Below are 24410 nucleotides of genomic sequence, written 5' to 3'. Positions count from 1 at the left end.
CTAGTACATCATTAGAATAACCACCTAAATTATTTAGCTTTTAGAGGGCCCACACACCTAAAGTTCACCATTTCTCCTTTTCTACCTTTAAGTTTTTGACTTTTAAAGAAAGAGTATAATGGGAGCCTATATTTTACCACAGCACTGTTTATCTTGCATTCATTTTTGCAAATTTTTTTTACATTTTTTTAAATGCTTGTCCTTTCACATTTTTTCTTACTGTAGCCAACTGAAAAGATAAAGGTGTTTAAAGTACATATTCAAAGCCTAACTCAAGCCAAAAATGTTTTCCCCATGCAGTGGGGCTGTGCCCACATTGTATGGGTTAACCGCTCGTTTTGTCTCAGGGTGAGCACAGAGCCTATACTTACTCGATCCTTCATCCATCGAGAGGTGGACTGTTCCTGATATCCTCACGTCCAGACCCAATTTATGTGCGTGATGACGTCAGGAACAGTCCACCACACAAGAAGGCTTTACTGTGTGTGTGGGGGGGTGTAAGGAGCTGAAGGGACCAGTCTTGCGCTGGGGGATCATAGGATCAGGTGACTATCTCGGCTCTACGAATCCCTAGACAAAAACGAGCAGTTAGCCTATATAGTGCGGGCACAGCCCCATTGCATGGGGGAAGAAAACATTTACCTAGATCACCCAGGCCAAATTCAGCAGCATTGGCAGGTGTTGGTTAGCTCGACAATAACTCTGATAAATTTATATACCTAATTTTTTTATAGATTTTTTCAGGACATATAAGGTTTAATTTAGTATGTTGTTTAAATAAAAAAACCCAGGTCTGTTTTTTTTTTTCATTATTTTAGGCATACCAATGTATATAAATGTAAATAAAACCAGATTTTTTAAAATGTTTTAATTCATGTATTTTATTTTTTTTAATGTAATCTAATAATTACAGCATTAAACTTATGGCACCGCGGATGAGAACTAATACCCAAAGGTGGCAATGTTCATATGCAAGTTGTAGGCTTTAATTTTTTGCAATGAAGCCTATATCACTATGTAATACCTGACATATCAATCATGTGATCGTGGACCATGCTGGTTGGTTTCCGATCGTCTGCAGAGACTCCAGCTGTCAGTGACAGTTGAGATTGAAAGTCATCAGGTGGGCAATTTTATATACAGATGGTGGGTGGGAAAGAGTGAATAAATATATAGATACATTGGAAACAATGGAGAAGGTAGGCTAATTGTCCATGGCAGTGAAAGCAAAACCGGCAACTTTTTTTTTACATTTTATTTAAATGCTTGCCCTTTCACATTTCAGCCAATGCTTGGAGTAGCGAATGCAAGGGGTGAAGCTGCCCCTATGTTAGATGAAAAGCAATGCAAAGCTTAGTGCATGCTGTTGGTCCTAGCTCCTTGGCACCCCATTTGTCTGAGACTCTTAAATCTTCTACCCAAATAATTAGAAATTGAACCACTAAAATGCCAGTTGGATGTTATAAAAATGGCAGTTCGATGTTATCAAAAGGTATGAAATTACTAAAGCATTTAGAAATACTAAGAGTTTTAAAGCGGTCCTGTTTTAGAAGTCTGCATACACTCTACAAGCAGTAGTAAAGTTCTTTAAAAAAAAAAAAAAAATAGTCCACCTACAAGTTAATGTTACAGTGTACTAGTATGCACCACATACTAGCACATTATGACATACTTACCTTAAAACTAAGTCCTCTAGCGGTGCGCTATCACCGTTAACAGGGCTTCCACCTTTTCCTGGTCTTCCATGCGGGTTTGCAGGCTCCGGCTGTATGAATGGCCAAGCTGCGATGACTTCACTCCCCCTCATGCACACGGGAGTCATGGCCACAGCACTGAGCTCTGAAGGGACAGCATGAGTATGCAGTCCCTTCAGAACGCATGCGTCAGTGACGTCACCAGCATCCCGTGTGAACATCTCCTAAACAATGCAAGGTTAGGAGATATTCACTATACCAACAGGTAAGCCTAATTATAGGTCCTACCTGTAGGTACAAGTTAAAAAACTGACTTTACTACCCACTTTAACATGTCAAAATATATAGCAAACACTATTATGTTTCCAAAATGCTCTACCATCGTAAGAAGCATTTCTTGAATTCTAGTTAAGTGACTGCCTGAGGCTGAGAGGTGAAATCTGGGAGAATGTCAGCAGTCTGCTGGAACGTTGCAACTGTGTGGTGCCAGGATTAACATCACTGTCATCTGAGCCAGCATCCCAACCCAGGAAGTAGATGCTGAACCTGGATGATTCCCAAAGGAAGTAGATGCTGAACCTGGATGATTCCCAAAGGAAGTAGATGCTGTCCTTCTGGCATACGGTGAGCATATTTATCAGGAAGAGCACTGTGTTCTCGGTTAGTGGTAATACCCCTATAGTACACATTGCATAGCATGCAATATTAAAAAATAGATTTGATGCCAAAAGTTCTAAATGTTCTAAAGGCCAAACATTTTGAAACATTTATTTTATGTATTAATACATTTTATTTATATATTATAATTATAGGGAGGGGTTTTCTGACACAGTGCTGACTTGTTCTGTTCATATTCAATTAAAGTGGCTCTAAAGTCAGAAGGTTTTTTATCTTAATGCATTCTATGCATTAACCACTTCAGCCCCGAAAGAATTGGCTGCTCAATGACCAGGCCATTATTTGCGATACGGCACTGCGCCGCTTTAACTGACAATTGCACGGTCGTGCGACACTGTAACCAAACAAAAGTGACCTCCTTTTTTCCCCACAAATAGAGCTTTCTTTTGATGGTATTTGATCATCTCTGTGGTTTTTATTTTTTGTGCTATAAACAAAAAAAGAGCGACAATTTTGAAAAAAAAAAACACAATATTTTGTACTTTTTGCTGTAATAAATAGCCCCAATTTTTTTTTTAAAAAAGCACATTTTTTCCTCAGTTTAGGCCGATATGTATTCTTCTACATATTTTTGGTAATAAAAATAGCAATGAGCGTATATTGATTGGTTTGCGCAAAAGTTATAGCGTCTACAAAATAGGGGATAGATTTACGGCATTTTTAAACATTTTTTTTACTAGTAATGGCGGCGATCTGCGATTTTTATCGGGACTGCGACAATATGGCAGACAGATTGGAGACACTTGACACATTTTTGGGACCATTTATACAGCGATCAGTGCTATAAAAATGCAGCGATTACTGTATAAATGTCACTGGCAGGGAACACTAGGGGGGGATCAAGGGGTTAACTGTGTTCCCTAGGTGTGTGTTCTAACTGGGGGGGATGGGACTGACTATAGGAGATGAGAGATCGTGGTTCCCAAGCTCGTAGGAACTCACAATTTCTCTCTCCTCTCCTTACAGAACTGGGATGTGTGTGTTTACACACAGGTGTCCCTGTTCTGCCTCTCATGCCCGCGACCGCAGGTCACGAGCATCGGCACCTCCGCTGTGCAGCGGACTCGCGAGCTGTGCCTGCTATCCCGCTTAAAGTGACCGACTTACAGCTACGATGGTTAGCGGGATCGTGCCGACCTGCCACAGTATAATGACGGGGGCTGGTCGGCAAGTGGTTAAAATAGAAAAAAACCTTGTGCGCAGCAGCCCCCCTCATCCCCCTTAAAACTTACCTGAGCCCCATCTCGATCCAGCGATGTTAGATGAGAGTCTGAGACAGCAGAGGAGCGCCATTGGCTCCCGCTGCTGTCAATCAAAGTCAGTGAGCCAGTGGGCCAGGCCACAGCTCCATGTCTGAATGGCCACATAGGGGAGTGGCTCTGCTTGCTGTGGGGTCACTTGGCAGGAGGGAGGGGATAGGAGCGCTGGGAAGGGACCAGAGAAGAGGAGGATCCAGGCTGCTCTGGGCAAAACCAATACACAGGGTAGGTAAGTATAACCTGTTTGTTATTTGAAAAAAAAAACAAAAAACACAAGACTTTAGTATCACTTTAAATTTTTCCAGAAACATGGGAATATATTTAGAAAATGTATAAATCCATTTGTTTATTGCTTTTTGATTCTTGTGTTTAGTTGCCTTTTTAAAAAAAAAAAAAAACAAAAAAAAAAACAAAAAGAAAAAAAGGTTTAATTTAGCTTACAAACAATACAGTATTTTTAAACACTAACGGATCTGAAGACAGATGAACTCACTGGTCAGATACGTAATTCTTCTGTTTGAAAGCAAACCTTTCATAGCACTATGGAGAATAAACAGAAAAAGACATTAAAAAAATATTTGTTCTCTGAGCACTTTATAGTAAAGCCTAGGGGTGGCTGTTGGATTTCAGTAACAATTGCTGCTCAAGTTTTATAAATGTATTATTTGTCAGTTTCAGAAAAAGCACCAAGGTGCCCTCTACAGGTCAGAGTGAGAAATAGAATTTCCTTCTCTAGATTTAGACTGTGTGGTGCTCCACTACAATCAATCTAGAGGTAAAGAAAACATGGAGATATTAGGTCACAGTACAGAAATACAAAAAAATAGATATTAACCATTAATCTATGAAAAATATATCTACATATTACAGGGACAAACCTGTACATTAAAGACAAGACATAGAGGCCCCTTCCTCACTTTTTTTTTTCTGTACTACTATAGTGCATTCTTTAAGTTGGCGCACACTTTTTTTCCTTTCTCAATTTACTGCAATAAAGGTCTTATGAAAACAATGCAGATATTTGCTCCCATAACATAGTACTTAATGCATTCATGTATTCCTTAAAATTATTAAATGTATTTTTAAATGCAACTAATGTTAGGACATAAATCTATCTCAATACCAGGCTTCAGTACAGCAGCACTGCGGGCGGCAGAGTCAGTATTGTTAGCCAATTAGGCATTGCTGGATGCACATGTGCTGACAAGGGACATACTAACTGAAGGAACGTGCAGAGAGAGGACTTCACTAGTCTGTTTGCTGCTCATCTGCTGTCCAATCACATGCTGTTGGGTACAAAGGGGACCCATCTCTCTCCCCAAGTGACGTCACCCACCTGGCTGTGCTGTCTGGCAGAGCTAAAAATTTCAAGACTGCTGGGGCAAAAACACAAATACTTTGGCAAATATATATATATAAGTATGTGTGTGCGTTTCACCTAGTGTATTTATTCGATTGCCTTGCATTAAAGCAGAGTTCCACCCAAATAGCAAAATTGCATTAAAGCAGAGTTCCCCCCCCCCAAATATGCCATATTTGGCATGCAATATTTTTTGGGGGGGGAACAAGTACCTAATTTTCACAGGCGCCTCCTCCCACTTCCAACTCGAGCCAGAATTATCCTCTCCCACTCCCTCTTTGCAATCTTCTGGGACAAGTCACAGGTCCCAGAAGATTGCCTGACCAGCGGGGAGGCGACTCACGCATGCGCAGTGTGCACCCGACTGTGAAGCTGCAAGCTGTCATAGCCGGATGCCCACACTTGCAATGCCGGTGCCACGGAGAGGCGAGGGAGAGAAACAAATCGCTGGATCATGGGACAGGTGAGTGTGTGTTTATTAAAAGTCAGCAGCTACACTTTTTTGTAGCTGCTGACTTTTAATGAACACAAAAATTAGTGGAACTTTTTTTTTGGGTTAAAAGTAACAAATATGTTATACTTACCTGCTCTGTGTAGTGGTTTTGCACAGAGCAGCCCAGATCCTTCTCTTCCCGGGTCCCTCTTTGGTGCTCCTGGCCCTTCCCTCCTGTTGAGTGCCCCCACAGCAAGCAGCTTGCCAAGGGGGCACCCGAGCCGAGTCACAGCTTCCTGTGTCCATTCAGATTCGGAGCCGCGGCCCGGCCCCTTTCTCTCCTCATTGGTTGACTGATTAACAGCAGCGGGAGCCAAATGGTGCCACGCTGCTGTCTCAGCCATTGAGGAGGGGAGTCCCGGGCAGCTCAAACACTAATGCAACATCGCTGGATCTACATGGGGCTCAGGCAAGTATGAGGAGGGCTGCTGCACACAGAAGGTTTTATATCTTAATGCATAGAATGTTAACACCCCCACCCCAAAAAGAGAGATCCTGGTCACTTAAAGCATTAAGTGCTTGTGTTGCCTAATCTGCCCCTCACTAAACTGTAAAAAACCTGCCTGATCCTGCCACTTTCTGTGTCCCCCTCCCTGTGCTGACCACGAAAATCAGGGCTGCTGAGCCCTGACCACCGTGGTTAGTGTACGTCCCTCCATTATCCGCAGCTTTCTCTCAGCTCTCCCTCTCACCCCCTCCTCCCTGCCTGTCAGCTCTGCGTTCTGTGTCTCTGTCTCCACACACCCCACCCCCCTCGCTGCTATTAGTAAAAAGAAAATATTACAAATGGTCACTGCCAGCCCCTCTATTATAGATAGGCATACCACACTGTATAAGTCTTTTATAAAAAACGAGGCATGTAAATATCTTTTTAGGAGCGATCTTCAGGCCGGTTATGCAACTCTCGGCCAGTTTCCAGGGCTACTGCATAAGGGGCTGAGCGGTCATGTGACCTCCCCAGCTGACGTCTAGAGAGATCTCGGCCCCTCCTGCAGTAGCCATATATCGGAGCTGTACAGCGGCCACGAGTCATGTGATCTTTTTTAAAAGACATGTACATTGTGCTATGCCTGCCTATAATAGAGGGGCTGGCAGTGATTTGTATATATGGGTTCACAAACACTTTAAGATGAAAAAATCTTCTGCCTTTATCCTACAAAGATTCCATCAGTTTGGTGGGGCCTAGTAGGCAGAAATAATACTATTTATGGGTCAGTGTTTTGATCTAGATAATTGAGTGCTTTGCTTTAAAAGCGCAGTAGGTGGTCATTCCGTTCTACATGCCAACCATGTATAACTGGCTTTTCTCCTTAAATAGAACATTTGTCTTAAATGCCCATGTGTCAGTAGAGATAACCCACTAATGTGGGCTCTTGGTAACAGAGCAAAGAACCATTGTTCCGTTATGACAATGTGGCATTAAATCAGTTGTTAAAGAAAATGGCATTAAATACAATTAACATGAATCGGAGGATTTTCTGAACTTGGTGAAAATGGAAAACCTTTGGAACCAGAACCCAGTTGCCTTTTCTGCTAGCTCTGAAGAGCAGCCACTAGACCAATGTGACTATGTATATGCCATACCTAGCCGATGCCACTGGAAGCTAGAAATGACAGAAGTAGACACCGTTACTTTAGCAATCTCTGCTTGTTTCTAAGTCCCGTGCTGAGCAGCTGTTCTCCTGCATTTTGAACACAGGGGGTTGTCCGCTTGGCATGTACGCCATTCAATGTTTTGCATTGTCTGAAAGAAAGCCAAGCATTCTCTGACTGGATGAGGTGAAGAGCGTGTTATCAACGCCCTGCCTCTGCACTTCATCAAGTCAGAGAATACTTTGCATTCATTCAGTGAATGCAATGCATTCTCTGAACGGCACCGGTGCTGAGCAGCCGACCTCCTGTATTCACAATGCGTCAGGCCGGCCGCTCAGCATGGAACACAGAAGCAAGTGGAGATCACTGGAATAGCGGTGCCTACTACAGGGATTTCCAGCTTCCAGGGTCATCAGCCAGGTTTGGTATATACATAGTTGCATTGCTCCAAGCTGGACCAATGAAACTTTGTAAATTATTTTGATGCCTGGAATCTTTAGTGAAGGACCAGTCTATTGCTGCATGTTGATTTAAAGGAGATGTATGACCAAAGCTTTTTTGGTCCTACTTGTCCTGTGGGCCACAGGACTGCAGTTAGTTCTGCACCCCTGTGACCTGTGTTTAGATGTCACTCAGCTGGTCCAGGCTCTGGATTGATGCTAACTTTAATGTTGGTATCCACCCAGATGTCTGGACTGGCATCAGGCTCAGTCTCTCAGTGCACCGCTGGGAGACTGAGCTAGCCGCTCCCACCCCCTCCACAGCCCAGCACTAAATATCTGGAGTAGCTCAGTTCTCGGTTGATAGTCGGCGGGGGTCAAATGGAGCATCAGAGTGATGCTGGATTGACTTGGGTGAGGATAAATGTTCATCTTGTTTTAATCCCAAACTTCGCTTTTAATTACCCTTTAGCTGCTGTTTTCTACAAGGGTACCATTGGTACTCTAGCAAATTTCACCTTTTCACCAAAGCCATTATAAGGGTGGCTCTCTCTCTCCTTGTTGGGATTGTGAATTTATGATAAATTATGGAGAATGCAGCAGAAGAACAGAGTCCCTATGGTAGAAGGTAGCAGAGCCAAATGGGTAGATCTTGCTACTCAACTGACTAAAAAGAAGTCCCTATCAAACCTATTATACACACACACACAATCTATTTTGGGTAGGCTGACCCCTTTAAAGTTAACTTTTCACCTTGGAATTAAAGCCTCTGTTTTATGTAACAGGTACAATTCCAGAGAAAAAAATTCTGGCTGCTGTTTTGTGGATCTGAGTGCTGAGATTGATAACCCGTTCTCATCCATCTCTATGAATAAATCACGTCTATGGATAAACTAATAGAAAAATATCTCGTACTATATTTACGTGCAGTGTATCCGCTCTCTGGCTGGACTCTCCTTTGCTGTAAAGTTGCTGATTGTCTGAAAGTTGACCTCTGTAGCTCATAAGCGTTTCAACAATATTTCAGCATTAAAATGATGTATCTCTCTGCATTAAAGATTCTAATGACAAAGTAGAAAATGAATGGCTGGACAGTCACCAGAACACAGTGCATTTCCTCCCAATAAAAACATCTATTATGCCTTGTTTAAAGTCTCTGAGCGCTGCACCTGGGTTCATAATTCCTTTATTTTCTGCAGGAGGCGGCGTAAAGCCACCAGATTCAATTTAACTGAGTGTTCCAGTACATTGCCGAGCGGCCAAGTGTTCAAGGAGGTCCAGCTTCTTCAGATCAACAAACCTTTTTGTACATCTATTACCCAACAATTACGGTAGAAAATTTCAAAATTTCCCTGTGCGTGCCACTACTCCTCTAAGCTAAGAAATGAGCTCCCATGATATCTTGACAAATGTTATCTCCTATTTCCAACATGACAATCTCTGTCACTCAGTCCCACTGGGCCTATTTAACCACTTCAGCCGCCGGAAGGTTTTACGCCCTTAATGACCAGGCCATTTTTTGCGGCACGGTGGTACTTTAACCGACAATTGCACGGTCGTGCGACACTGTACCCAAATAAAATTGATGTCCTATTTTCGCACAAACAGAGCTTTCATTTGGTGTTATTTGATCACCTCTGTGGTTTTTATTTTTTGCGCTAGAAACCAAAAAAGAGCGACAATTTTGAAAAAAAAACCCAATATTTTTTACTTTCTGCTATAAAACCTATCAAATAAAAAAGTCAAAAAATCACATTTCTTTATCAATTTAGTAATATATATTCTGCTACATATTTTTAGTAAAAAAAAAATGAGTATTTTGATTGGTTTGCGCAAAAGTTATTGTGTCTACCAACTATGGGATATTTTTATTTTTTATACTAGTAATGGTGGCGATTTTTAGTGGGACCCGAACATTGCGGCGGACAAATCGGACACTGACACTTTTTTGGTAACCAGTGACATTATTATAGTAGTCAGTGCTAAAAATATGCACTGTTACTGTACTGCCACTGGCAAGGAAGGGGTTAACACGAGGGGCGATCGAAGGGTTAAATGTGTCCCTAAGGGGTGCTTGCTGTGTGGGAGTTGCTCTGACTAGGTGAAGACAGACATCAGTGTTCCTGCTTAGCAGGAACACAAGATCTCTATCTTCTCCCCTGTCAGAATCGCAATCTGCCATGTTTACAAAGGAAGACCGCCGTTTGGTCTCTATCGGGAACGATCGCGGATGGCCGGCGGATATCCGGTGATCACGCCTCCACGCCCCCCCAGTGGCTATTGCACAAATTGACGTACAGGTACGTGATTTTGCGCAATAGAGCCGACCTGCCGCAGGACAAGTACGTTAGGCGGTCAGCAAGTGGTTAAAGGAGGCACAGTCATGGTTGAACGGGGTCTTCCCCAAATGGTTACCACAAAGATACAAGTGACCAGTTATCTAAAATGTCTTTGTATGCTGCAGCATTAACAGTGCCCTTCACTGGGAAGACCTGAACTCAATTTGGAGAAGGGTCCACATACTTTTATACCGTGTATCTTTAAATTGATCAAGTGGGTGACATTGTTCCTGCCTGTAGTAAGTGTTACCTTCTTGTTGGTGTTCACAATTAATCCATGGTTGTTAAAGGACCCTGAAAGGAATGGCCATTTACTGACATCTGTTAGACTTACTCAATTTTTTTACACATTATACAAAAGTATTAAAAAGACACCATTGCAAATAATCCAAGTTACATACACAAAAAATAAACCCAAAATTCTGCAAATGCATTGGAACTTCATTATAGAGTCTGAAGTTACCATTCATGTAACTGAAACATATATTAATTTGATGATTAATTTGATGACAAAGATATGTTTTTTTTATATAAGAGGTGATGTTCGACATTAGATAAGAACCCCACCTATGAGTAATTTAGTTTTGGTTTATGGGTGATCAGGAAACCTTTTAGTAAAACTATAAAAAATATCAAAGCCTCTTTGTGAACATTATAAATCTTCCTTTTTGGTCCCTTGCCGATTTCAGAGGTGAACCAGAAACAATGGTGTTCAGCCAGTAATCTTCCAGCACAGCGTTGGGCCCACTCAGTGTAAAAAAAATAAAAAGGAGGCTCTTATTAGGAAAACTTTGAAGGTAATCTTTTTGTCTATAGTCCCTATACTTTATAGGTTATATTTTATAGGTTGGAGGTATGGGCCTCAATGTTGGACATATTTTTGGCATTTTTTTTTTTTTTTAAGTACCAATGACATAAAAACATAACAAGGTTTCATTGTTGTATGTCTCCATTGGGGAGATTTTCCATGATTTTCTTTCCTTTCACCAGAAGTAAATTGAGGAAAATCTCCTCAATAGTTACAAAGATAACAATAAAACCTTGCAAAATTTTTAAAGTCCAATTCAGCTCCTTTGTAAAAAGTGAAGGCATGCTATGAGTTAAGTCCAAGGAGGTGCATGACATCTCTTGAACTTATCTCTGTTATTAATATCTGACGGGTTTATAGTACTCCCGGAGGATGGCTATTGCTGTATTAATGGGTGCCTGACCCTGATTCTTTAGGTCTCTGCATCTTCAACAGCAGAGTCACAGCAGCTGCTATGCCCACCCCTCCCCTCGTCCAATCATAGAAGCCTTTGTATGTGAACTCGTTCCAAAATACAAAGGTTTCTCTGAATGGGCATCATAGGGGAAGTGTGGGCATAGCTGCTCTGTGTGCCTCCCTCCCCTCTTTCCCAGAGCCCAGAATGTCTTGTGTATTCTCCGGCAGAGCCGTAAACCTGTCACATATAAATAATAGAGATAAGCCCAGGTGATGTCATGCACCCCTTGGACTTAACTTATACTGTGCCTGCACTTTTTACAAATGGCGGAATTCCACTTTAACTTCCCAAATGGGAAAAAAAAGTGTTCCTATGCCTCCATCGAAGAGCTTTCCCATAAATTCCTGTCTTGCTAACACAAAAGAAATGGAGGGGGAGTCTCGACAAGAGGTAAACAGATGGCAGTAAATATCTGTCTAGCCATTTTCACAGTCATTCCAAAGCAAAATAAAGGTTTTGGCCGGAATTACACTATAAAGCAAAATCAAAAAAGGAATGTTCTTACTGCTGGACCATTTTCCAAACGTCTTTAAAGATCAGTACAATTTCTGTTATAGAGCAATGATGAAAGTTTATTAACACTTGCTTTGTTTGGTATGTAAAAGTTTACAAGTTATAAATAAATGGTATTATTTATCCACAAGTCTCAGAAACCTGACATAATTATTTTTAAAAAATGAGTAAAAAGACTAAAAATACAAACGTTGGCCACATGTCCACCTTTGCATGTGATATCATTCTTCTATGGCTTTTGTTAATAAAACAAGTGATTTCTGATAGGCTGATGCGGGTCACGGTGTTATGGGCACTGGTTTATGTCTTCATAAAGGCTCAGTCCACCCAAAACTTATATTGGTAAAAGCTATTCTTGTATATCTAGGGACTTTATCTATTGGTGATTGCTAGGTGATTCAATTTCTGGGTCTACACATTTACCGCAGCCTTTAAAAGGGTTTGAATTGGTTTATATTTAGGAGAACTCAAACTGAAGGAACTGTAAAAAGCAAAGATGTGCAGAACACCAAGAACTCCCAGCTGAACAGTAACAGAGTGGGGAATTAAGGCAGGGAGATCTCTCAGTTGACGTATCCAGGATGCATAAGAGCCTGGGGGTTGACTCCGCCCACCAGGCTGAATTTTGGACATACCCTTTAAGCAAAGACATACTGTATTTAAGTGTGAGGCACTTCTCTAGAAACTGAACACTTACATCTATTACCAACATGCTTTTTTTTTTTTAATAGCATCGTGGCTAAGCAGTTGGCATTTATATCTAGGTCTAGGGTCCAGGATCAATTCCCATGAAGTTTCATTTCTCCCCATGCTCACATGGGTTCCTTCCAAAAACATACTGGTAGCTGAAATGGCTTTTTGCCATATAAAATTTTATGTCCATGTGTAATCACAATATTAGGTTGTTATGATATCTAAGACAAGGACTGAGCACTTTAGAAGTTAGAGTTATGCATAATATGTCAGCACTATGTATATTTATGTAATAACTGCATGTACAGGCTTAAAATGGACCACCAAATTTTGTATGCAAAGCTGAAAACCATCAAGATCTGAGGGATCCTTAACATAAACCATCATTTGAAAGTCACATATTTACAAAACCCTTAGTTTAACCTACTCAACAAAACAGAGTCAATGAAAAAAACTGGAATGTACCCATCGCATAGAAGTAAAAAAAAAAATAATAATAATAATAATCAGAAATTCAGAAAACTTGACACAAAAAGGAAAAAGAAAAAAAAAGGAGTGAGCAATGTTAAGAGACAGAACGGTGAGGTTAGTTCTATGTACAGGAATTCTGATCAAAGGTTAGTTTCTATGTACAGGAGTTCTGACCAAAGGAAACATTCTTTCAGTAAGAAAAGTCAATAGATTAAGGACACAGGAGATACTGGATAACCCTCGTAGACCATAGAGCTAGTCACCAACCTGGGTAAACAGTGATGAGTCTGTTGTCCGAGTCTTTGCCACCTTTTGTCGAAACATATGAAGTTTGATCCAAATTGTAATCTTCTGTGGACGGCACTGTGGTTTGTAAAGGGACCTCCTGAGTCCCAGCAGGTACGTCCCTGCCATCTATTAAAGAAGTATTTTGTTTGTTCTCTGGGTCAGTCAAAGTTTCATTGGTGCCAGTGTCCTGCAAATCACCAGTGCTGGCGGTAGTTGGGGTGGACTCCGTTTGGTTTTTTGCCTCCGAAGAGTGTGTGGCTATACTTTTCTCCTTTTTCTCATTGTCCTTTTCACCCTCCTCCTCCTGCTCGCGCTCACCCTCTTCCCCCTCTCCTTTCTCATCTTTATCCCCATCTTCTGTCCCCTCGCTGGTTTTCGTTGGAGAGGCATCACTGTCAGGTCCTGTAGATGGCAAAGGTTCAGTGGTAGAAACAACAGGCTTTGCAGCTTGTTTGCTGGCAGAGGAGGAAGTAGGGAGGCGAGTAGGCCACACAGTGCTAGGGAAAGAAGGTAAACCACCACCACTAAACCCAAGGCCCGCAAGCAAAGTACTGGTCACCACAGAGGCCACCGTAGCTTGGCTCCCACTGGAAGAGGGACCCATCCCGGTAGCCATGGAAACAAAGGAAAAGGGGATGCCTGAGGAAGTCCAGGTAGATGATCCCGAACTGATTGGAGCCATGTCAGCAGAAGAAGCAGGAGAAGCAGTAGGCTTTTAGAGAAAAGATCAAAGACAAGAAGAAAGTCAGTACAGTACCTGAAATCATACTTCTATACAGTTTCCAGATTAATGGCTTTTCCCAAATACTCTCATTCTGTGTTGAAAACAAAACAAGTCACCATAGAAACTGCTGGCTTTTTATAATATAATTTAAATAGAAGAGACACCTCTCATCAAACTTCCATCCCAAGGGCCTGATTACCACAATAAAGTTACTGCAGCCTAAGCAGGATGTTATCACGCTGGCTGCTCTGACACAAACGTACAGATGCATTGGAAGCCACTGTATGTTTCCAGGCATGAGCAAGCTTCCAATGACCCTGAAAGTACAATGGCACAGTAGGCTAGCAATAATGAATAGATGTGCCCAGGAGCCTTCAGTCAATGCAAAAAGTTTGGACACCTCTGACCAAATTAGGTTTGTTTTGTTGACTTTGTAAATAAAACGTTAACATTGCCGCTGCAGGGAACAATGTAAAAAAGCAATTCCAGGCAATAAGTGAAAGTTCATTACGCTATTAAATGCATCTAAACCCAAGAACAAAAATGTAATATATTGCAGCATTACTTTTATTTTCCTTTCATTTCACCTGGCGATCCTGCCACTAACACATTTCCTGAATAAGGGGACAACACTGACTGGACTGTATGTATGCAGCATAATAATCCAAGGTTGCTCAATGCTCATTTTGACTACAGGATATCTCCCCATCTCCTCCATACCATAAAGGGTAATACTCTGTAAAGGTAGGTATAGACGGATCAAAATCTGGTCGAATTGCAATCTATGTGCGTGTCCCCCATTTGTAATAAGTCTTTGTTAGATTGACTTCTGTTAAACAGCCATGCTGGAAAACTTTCAATGATCACCAGCTGCAGCCAATCGGCTGTCAGAATACAGTGTCGCGGGGGGAGGATTCCTCCATCCACCTCGCTTGTGTGGATTGGGGAAATCCATTTGTATTTTTTGTTTAGCTGGCTATCTGAGCAAAAAACAAAACTACAGTGATGTAGTGGGTAGCACTCTTCGCCTAGCAGTAAAAATGGTCGCTTCTTTGAATCCCAACCACGACGCTACCTGCCTGGAGTTTGCATGTTCTCCCTGTGCCTGCGTGGGTTTCCTCCAGGTACTCCGGTTTCCTCCCACACTCCAAAGACATGCAGGTAGGTTAACTGGCTTCTGTCTAAATGGCCCTAGTATATGAATGTGAGTTAGGGACCTTAGAGTGTAAGCTCCTTGAGGGTAGGGACTGATGTGAATGTACAATGTATATGTAAAGCACTGCGTAAATTGACGGTGCTATATAAGTACCTTAAATAAGAATAATATAATATATATTATATAATATATATATATAATATAATAAAAGTCCATAATAGTAAACTGAGCTGGAAACTGAGAAATTGAAAAGCTCACTTGATTTCTAGCAGGATTAACTGTTTTTTTTTTTTTTATTCTTATGAAACACATAATGTACTTCCAATGGTATATTTACAAGGTCAAAAAGGAGCAAACACCGCAACTGTTCTTATGTTTTGTATAGTCTGCTGTAGAACAAATGCCCACAGCTCTTTAGAGGGTCAGTAGGAGAGTGCATTTCCAATGCCTATGCTCTACACCTTTGCCTAGACCCATTCACATTGCCAAGGCAGGTTGAAATTTGATGAATAGCTGCAAGAAACTTGTATTACGTTATTTTTCATCTGTGTGTATTAGTGAGTATGCAAGCATCACCAGCAAGTGTGTTCCAGGATCATTAAACAAGAGCAAAAGAAATGGGGATGGACAAGTTGTACTACAGCTATACCTGGATTCAAACTCCAACTCCTCAGAAGGTAGGCTATGCTCACTGCATCTTTTCCAATTTAAACTTTTGCTGGAGTGTACCTTAAGGTATTAAACTTAAATGCATACTTACTATTTATTATCAATTAATTGAAAATTTTTAAGCACCCAAAACTTTCCAATTTCTGCATCTACTAGGTCCTTTCATGAATAGAATATTTCCTATGAGACTTGCAAACCATTAGACGGGTACATGGGCAACCTGCTCTCTGTCTGCTTTAACACCTATGTATCTTACTAGATATTCTACTCTAACCTCTAGAATACTTGTAATATAATAATCTCTCTATCTCTCTACACACACACACACACACATTGTAAGAAACCACACAGGAGGGTGCAAATGCCTAGTGCATTACCAAAGAACAAACAGCCTAATCATAACTCACTAAAGTAGAAAAATTGTTGGTTACTGACACGTTTCAGGAGACGCACTCCCTTCCTCAAGAGCTCAGATTTGGCCGTTTGTTCTTCACATCAATAAACCTTTGGTAATGCACTAGGCATTTGTGGCATTCTGTGTGCTTTCTTACAGTTATCTAGTAGATTCCTCCACCTGAGCAGGGCTGCACTGATGAAGCATACCAGAAGAATTATTTTACAATTTTTACAATTTCTTTTTTCTTTCACTGTTGATGGTCTGCATATTATTGAGATTGTATGGCAGAACTCTAAGCGCTGGAGGGGTTTGTGTGTTGCTGTGCTTTTGCATATATATATATATATATATATATATATGCGCTACGTAAGCTGTTGGCGCTATATAAATCCTGTATAATAATTATATATATATATATACACACACACACACACATTGCAAAAGTGGGCATTAATTTCTTTTTATTACCTTACATAGGTTTCTCAAACTTGACATGTTGGTAGAGTTAAAGGATAAGTTCACCTTTGGCAACATGTTATAGGACAGTGATCTGCTGATCGCTGGTGCAATGCTTTCCAGGCTCCTAAAAAAAAAAAACCTTATCTGCAAAAAAATGTGTGTGTATTACTTTTTTTAAAAAGTGAATGTATCCTTTAAATCTTCTCTATAGTAACTCCTCTTCTTTTTCGTTTGCAGATAAATAGAGGATTCCAAGCAAAAGCAACAGTCTGTCATTGAGTTCTTGACAATGGAGGCTGCAGGCTGTCTGACATCCAGAGAAGGCTACAGAATGTTTACAGAGATGACACCATTTAAACCTCTTTATTCTTCTGTGCACATTGCTCTTGTCAATTTGTCATCTTCCTAAACATTCTGTAGTCTTCTGTGGATGTCAGACAGCCTGCACCCTCCTTTACCAAGAACTCAATGATGGCAGGTTGCTTATGCGTGGAATCCATAATTTACCTGCAATGAAAAAAAAAAGTGTTACTACAGAGGAAGACTTTGTCTACCAACTTGTGAAATTAGAATGACCTCTGTAAGTTAATAAAAAAGTTATGTCCACTTTTGCATTACTTTTGGTACAGCCATCATACAGTCTAGCTCTCTCATATATATATATATATATATATATATATATGGGTCTTATTATATTTGTCTCTCTTCTAGTGAAAAATGTTGGCCTGATCTAAACCATACAGAATCTTGACAGCCTTTTCTAATCCACCAGAGACATACTCTGAACAATATAGAACATGACCAAATAAGTTTTTATGAAAAATTTGTCCAGCACTGCCTTCTTCTTCCAGACATTGCAATGTCCCTTAAATGAGACATTGTTAGAAAGTATGGGTACATTGCCCTTTATGCAGTCTCATAAAAAAAAAAGACTGCAGATATTAAAATGGCTGCCTGTGTTTACGGTTGAACAACAAAAGCAAACCTGGCTTTGCAGCCCAAATTTTAATTTATATTTGCAACCACCGGATGTCACTATTGTGTCATATACAGTTCAGAATATTTTGCTCGTTGACGTGCAGCCTGATATAAAAAAAAAAAAAAATTGGCACGGCCTGAGAAATACGGATTTCCTAACAACATTCAATTCATTTCCTCCGGACACAAGAGTTTAAGGTCCAAACCAAAACTTGGATACAAAATGCTGCCTGTTATTATGACTGCAATGAACGCTATGGACTAAACTGTCTATTAGCTGGTATATCTGTTTAATTTTCTGGTGTACGAGGAAGATCACAACATCATCAAGTTGTTTTAATGGTATATATTAAGGGGAATAATCTACTGCGAGCGAACAGCTTGCCACCAGACAGATCCATCAGAAAGAAGGGGGTTCAATGTACCACCACAGCTGTGTCAGTAGAAGCAGGGTCCAACATACTAATTCTATCCTTGGCGAGACACGAATAGGGGGGGTCTCAAAGGAAGGCTTATTAATATGATTTATTCAGTGGTGTAAACTACTGTCACTGCATGCTTGCCACCAGAAAGGTCCACCAGAATGATGGGGGTTCAAGGTACATCTCAGGTGTCAAATGAAGGCTTAGTAATAGTATTTATTGGGTGGTGTAAACTACTATTAACTACTACCAAAATAGCTCCTCTCAGGTTTTGATTATTCAGTCATCCATAAAGCAATGCATACACAGATATCTCCACCCAATGACCACAATTACCAAATGCGGTTGACCACAACTGGCTTGTTCAGAGGAATAACACGCAAGCTGAACAAGCCAAATGCAGTGAAACACGATTGGGAAGGGTGGTCTTCTAGTGGAGATATCTGTGTAGGCAATGCCTTTTAAATGACTGAAAATACCAAAAGGAACGAATAATGGAGTGGAGCTTTCATTACACTACATTCCTTATGGAAGAGGGGCTACAGGAGCCGGTACCCAGCGTCATAACCACCAGCTCCTTAACAACCAGTGGTGGGGGCAGGGATGAGTCACTGGTTGTTGTGTGTCAGCTCCTAACAACCAGCACAAATCGCACACAAACGCATCAAAACCACATGTAGATGTGATTTTGATGCCTATCCATTGAGGTCTATGGACCACAAAATCACACTGCATTGCACCAAAGTAGCACAGGACCCTTCCCTAAAGTCGCATCACAGCTGCACAGCATTGATGTGAACAGACACCGTTGGAAGCAATGGTATTTTCATTGTCACGTGACTCAGTACGACCCAAGTCGCATCTGAAATTGCATTAGTGTAAACCAGGCCTGACTGTTCATGGATGGAAAAAGGAGCAAATCTGGGGCAGTGCTATGGAATTGGGTGTGCTTTTGCTATAGACTTCACAGATCCTATCTTGGACTACAGAACAATTACTCCCATGTTGTGGAGACGAGGATAGTGAAAGATTCAGTAGTTTAACAAAAGTCAACTGGACAGGGCTGACACCATTCAGTCCACAAAAATACTGAGTGCCGTCAGCCCCCTGGACATAAGGAGCTGAGAGCATTTCAGGCAAATAAAAGGATATTTATCTTTACTATAGATAAAAACAAGGCGCCACTAAGTGCAGAATTTACATGAGGTTTATTGGAGAACTAAAAAAAGCGTGTAGGTGACGTGTTTGCAGAGCTACGCTCCTTCCTCAGGCCTGTGGAAGGAGGGTAGCTCCGCAAACGCGTCGCCTACACGTCTACTCATCCGGAAGTGATCTCATCCCCCTGGTTTCCCTGGTCTCCAGCGTGCGTTCCAGTGACAGGACGCGACGGCATCCTCTGACGTTGCCTGTCCATCGGACATCACCGCCATCCAGACCCGGATTAGAGACACTCCAGGATACCCGGCATCCTATTGCCAACATGCCTTTTAATATGTACCCTTGTGAGTACCGCTTTTTTTAGTTCTCCAATAAACCTCATGTAAATTCTGCACTTAGAGTGGCGCCTTGCTTTTATCCACAGTACCCAGAGGATCGCTTCTTTTCCTACAACGGGGCTGCCTTTTAATGTGGCCAGCATTTCATTAACACCATGGACATTAATTTAGCCCACATAGACATTACAGCCAATTGTCCTTTATAATTATTTTTATTTTATTATTTTTCATATTTTTTTTCTTAATTTCATTTTATTTTTATAACTGTATCACAAATTGATTATTTAATTGTATTATTTATTATTCAATATCCCTATTGTATTGCACCTTTCCATATACCAGTTCCCTACTGGGAACAATAGGGTTGGAGATCTATACTGTGTCGGGCTTAGCGCTCACCCACACCTGTTGTTACACTATTTTTCTTTACTTGCAGGGTCTTTTAAAAGGGATAAAACATGGGCCTTGAGATACACTTTAATTATAGGATACCTGAGTTTACAGGCCAGCTCTAACCTCATTAAAACCAATGAAAGTTCTATAAGAAGAGGTAATGGTTAAGTGCAAGTCCCAATATGGCACATTCTGGTCCTAGTGTGACACCTTGACAGGGAGACAGGACCAACAGGTTAAATTGCAAAAAAGAAAAGCTTGTAGAGGGTAAGCTACCAGAGTTTATTTTGTTTTTGGGTTTACATACACTTTACAGATTAACTGATCAATGGTAATTTATATTGACTTCGCACTGCATAGGCCTTAGCCCATCTTATGTACTTACCACTCCCGTTTTCACTATCCTTGTTCCTTCAAATATACGAGTTGTATTGGCTGAAAAATAAGCAAGCAACAATCAGTACATTAAAATGATAAAATTACACAACACTCACACTTTGGAAAGTACCACATCTTCTGACTACCCAATTTCTTAGCACAACAATTTGCTCCAAAAATATTCTGTGCTTGCTGAGACCAAGAAACCTGAGCTGTATTTTATTTTTAGGTTTTGGACACAGTGAGTAAAAGCTGAACACACACTCGGGTTTTTATTCAGGTCTTCTCACTTCCTGTCCCGGTGACATGTCTCCAGCAAGGACACAAGCAGCAATGAAACCCTGACCCTTTCCCTGCTTGGCTAGAAACAAAAAAAAAAGAAAAAGTTTTGGCAGGAGCTCCAATTTGAATAAAAACTTAAAACCCTTAGCACTGAGATTTATTATAGAAAACCGAAAACATGTGGATTCATAAGACATCTCCATAAAGGATTCTGATATTAATGAAGGCCCTTAGAAGCTCAGCTCCACTGGTGTTCTCTACTGTGGTTGGGTCACCGGTAAAGAATGTTCGAGTGCTTGGGGTAAGTAACGTTCTATAGCTCCGGACCTCTCCAGAGCCAACAACAGATGCACTAATTAAGCTTAACAGATTGATTTAGGATCGTATGTGAAGACTTGCAAGTTCAGCAGCTACCGCTCCATTACTCCTCTGTAGGGGCTGTCAGCAGGCAACGTCTATCCAGATTAATTTTCAGGTTTACCATCCATGAAAACATCAACTTTTTTTTCCACTCTACAAAGTATCCAGTAAATATTTGCTTAATTTAGTATTTTTGAGTAACAATGCCAGGCCTGTCATTTCTGCTGCAGACGCCTGCCAATCCCATGTTTTTGCCACTAACCGTTCACACGTTGTCAAACACAAAGGTAATTTATTTTTGCATATCTTAATTACAAAATACAGGGCGCCTATTTGATGCCTGACAGCTTATTTCTTAGATTTCAAAAGTCGCTGACGGTACTGCAATGGAGAAAATAAATGAAACTGACTTGTAGATGGTTAGGGTCGTTGATAATAAACATTCGTTCTCTATAAAGGAGAAACAAATTATTTTCACAAGAATGGAATTACCTGCTCAATGGCATGGCTTTATGGAATTTTCTTTTTAAAGGATAACTAAGTGGCTGTAAACCCTTACATATACCCAGTGAAGGGACTATCCTTAGCTGATACAGAGATAAAGCAAATCCTACTACATCAGTTGTATCTGTCTATCTGCAGTCATCTCTTCTCTACATCCGCTCAAAGTGCAGAATTTATAAGCTTGTCTGAGAGTTCAGAAGAAAGGGGGTGGAGAGCAGAAGTTACAGTGAGGAGAGCTAATTGGAAGGAAGAGACACACCCCCCTTCAGACAGCACACAGGACCAGAGCTGAGGCCATCAATCAGCTGAAGATCCCTCTTCTGTCACCATTTTTCTCTTGGTGTCAGGAGAACTTGTCAGAACTGATTCATGCTGCAGACTGAAATGACACTTAAAGTGGTTGTAAAGCCAGAAGGTTTTTTCTTTATCTTAATGAATTCTGCGCATTAAGATAAAAAGCCTTCTATGTGCAGCAGCCCCCCTCATACTTACTGGAGCCCCATCTCTGTCCAGCGATGTCCACAAGTGTCTCAGCCGTCCTCTCCCTCCTGATTGGCTGAGACACAGCAGTGGCACCATTGGCACCCGCTGCTGTCAAAGTCAGCTAGTCAATCAGGAGAGAGAAGGGAAGGGCTGAACCGTAGCTCAGTGTCTAAATCGACACACGGAGCTGCAGCTCGGCTGCCCCCATAACAAGCTGCTTGCTATGGGGGCACTCAACAGGAGGTAGGGGCCAGGAGCTCCAGCCAGGGACCCGAGAAGAGGAGAATCCAGGCTGCTCTGTGCAAAACCACTGCACATAGGAGGCAAGTATAACATGTTTTTTTTTTTTCTATAAAAATAACAAACGAGACTTTACAATCACTTTAATGCTTTTAATTAAGACAAGTAAACACTATAGAGGGATATGCTTTTGTTCATATTTCATGTCTGAGGTTTACAACCACTTTAACCCGTTCACGCCGACATAACGCACTTTTAGAGCCGACAGTTGGCTTTCTTGTAACAACCGATGCGGCTAAGCAGCTGCTCGGCTGTTATTACAAGCTGTGGGAGGGGACGTTCTCCCCTTCCACCGCCTTCCGTGGGTCTTCCATCCCACCGGGAGACCTGAGCGACCAGCTGGCATGTCCTCTGGCTGGCCGGAGGCCCGAACAAAGTCAGAATTGGCTTTGATCGGGTCTCGGATCTAGTAACCTGGAGGCGATGTCATGACATCACTTCCCATTTACTGGAGCCTTAAAGGTGTCAAATTGAAAAGAATGACCGTATTGGAAACAGCCAAACTTGGCGTTTTGAATGCTTTTAAGTGCAAAGGAGGGATTTGGAGTCTTATAGACCCCAGCACCCTCCATAAAGAGTACATGTCACTGCCTATTACTGTCACAAGGGATGTTTACATTCCTTGTGACAGCCAAAAAAAGCAATTAATACATTTTCTTTTAAAAGAGGCAGTTTAAAAATAATTAAAAAAAAATTTAAAAAAAATTTAAAGCGCCCCACCCCTCCATGCTCGTGCGCAGAAGTGAACACACATGTAAACAGTGTTCAAATCACACGTGGAGGTATCACTGCGATCTTTAGAGCAAGAGCAATAATCCTAGCACAAGACCTCCTCTGTAAACTGGTAACCTGTAGAAATGTTTAAAGCGTCGCCTATGGAGGTTTTTAAGTACCGTAGTTTGTCGCCATTCCACATGTGTGTGCAATTTTAAAGATTGACATGTAAGGTATCTATTCACTTGGCGTAACATCTTTCACAACAAAAAAAAATTTGGCCTAACTTTACGCTTTTGTTTTTTTAATTCATGAATGTGTATTTCTTCCACAAAAATTGCATTTGAAAGACCACTGCGCAAATACAGCGTGACATAAAATATTGCAACAATCGTCATTTTATTCTCTAGGGTCTCTGCTAAAAAAAAATATACATAATGTTTGGGGGGGTCCTAAATAATTTTCTAGCAAAAAATACTGATCTTAACTTGTAAGCAACAAGTGTCAGAAAAAGGTTTAGGCATGAAGGGGTTAAAATAGATATATACCAAATCACTCAAATCTAATCTAAAATATTAATGTCATTTCAAAAGACAAGGTTTTCAATCTTTATGAACCTGCAGCTTTTAAGCACCTCCTCTTAAGAGGTGATAACTGTCTCCCCCAACTGTACTTCTGTGTTGTCACCCTATCATGCATGCCACTAATGCAAACTACAAGCAGCCACCCTCATGGGAGTCCGCAGAACTATTTTCGGGGGGGGGGGGGGGGGGGGGGGGTTCGTATCATTTTAAGATCACTCATTCTCCGCCCTTTTTGACAATGTCATGAAGGAGAGGGGCTTGGTCATTATCCCATAAAGGGCAGGAATGTGCCCAGCATATGTGGCCTGTAAAGTATGGAGGAGGGTGTACAGTATGTGTATATAGAGGGGGTGGATTGTATTAGTATATACAGGAAGGAAGGTAGGTGTATATAGCTGTATACAGGACAGATGATGTATATCTGCAGTCAGTGATGATGGAGGAAGGTGGGTATATACAGCTACCTGTATATAGAGACCTTCCTCCATCATCACTTGTACTCACAGCCCTCACTTGTAAGGTGGTCTTCTTTGTACCAGGTTCTGTTCCCACATGTCTCTGTGATACATTACAGTATAGACGAGGGGCGCACATACAGGAAGCAGCCAGAGGTGGCAGTAAAGAGCTCTGTAAGCTCAATGACACAATGATCAGCAGCAGCCGTGAAGCCGACTCGCACAAACCCAGAGAGCCAGCACAGCTACAGATGCAGCCGCGGCGGACCGTTGCCGATTCCAGCCCCCCCCCCCCCCCCTTTGCCTCTACCTGCCCATGGCCACACTGAGATTGTGCAGGCATCTGTTGTCCACCATTAGGAAGCTGCTCTAGAGCTAATGGAGTGCATATACACTCACCAGCCACTTTAGGTACACCTTGCTAGTACCGGGTGGGACCCTCTTTTGCCTTCAGAACGGCCTTAATTCTTCTTGGCATAGATTCAACAAGGTGTTGGAAAAATTCCTCAGAGATTTTGGTCCATATTGACATGATAGAATCACCCAGTTGCTGCAGATTTATTGGCTGCA

The 24410-nt window shown here is 41.4% G+C and overlaps 1 protein-coding gene across 3 annotated transcripts in view; it reads right to left on the bottom strand.

The window, feature by feature from the left end:
* Window positions 1-24410, bottom strand: part of PTPRG (protein tyrosine phosphatase receptor type G) — a 761059-nt gene that overhangs the window by 178697 nt on the left and 557952 nt on the right. For 2 of the 3 annotated variants that reach the window (XM_073592151.1, XM_073592152.1), the window contains exons 11-12: window positions 20166-20215; window positions 13066-13798 (exon numbers count right to left, since the gene is read on the bottom strand). In XM_073592151.1, coding sequence (XP_073448252.1) covers window positions 13066-13798; window positions 20166-20215 — 783 coding nt within the window. Of the gene's footprint in view, window positions 1-13065; window positions 13799-13843; window positions 13902-20165; window positions 20216-24410 lie in introns of all 3 variants that reach the window. The other variant, XM_073592153.1, reaches the window with a different exon arrangement.

This window comes from Aquarana catesbeiana, linkage group LG07 (assembly GCF_042186555.1).
Source record: "Aquarana catesbeiana isolate 2022-GZ linkage group LG07, ASM4218655v1, whole genome shotgun sequence".
Taxonomy (NCBI): Eukaryota; Metazoa; Chordata; class Amphibia; order Anura; family Ranidae; genus Aquarana; species Aquarana catesbeiana.
Note: the sequence above shows the minus strand (reverse complement) of the source record. Positions and strands in the feature narration are given on the sequence as shown.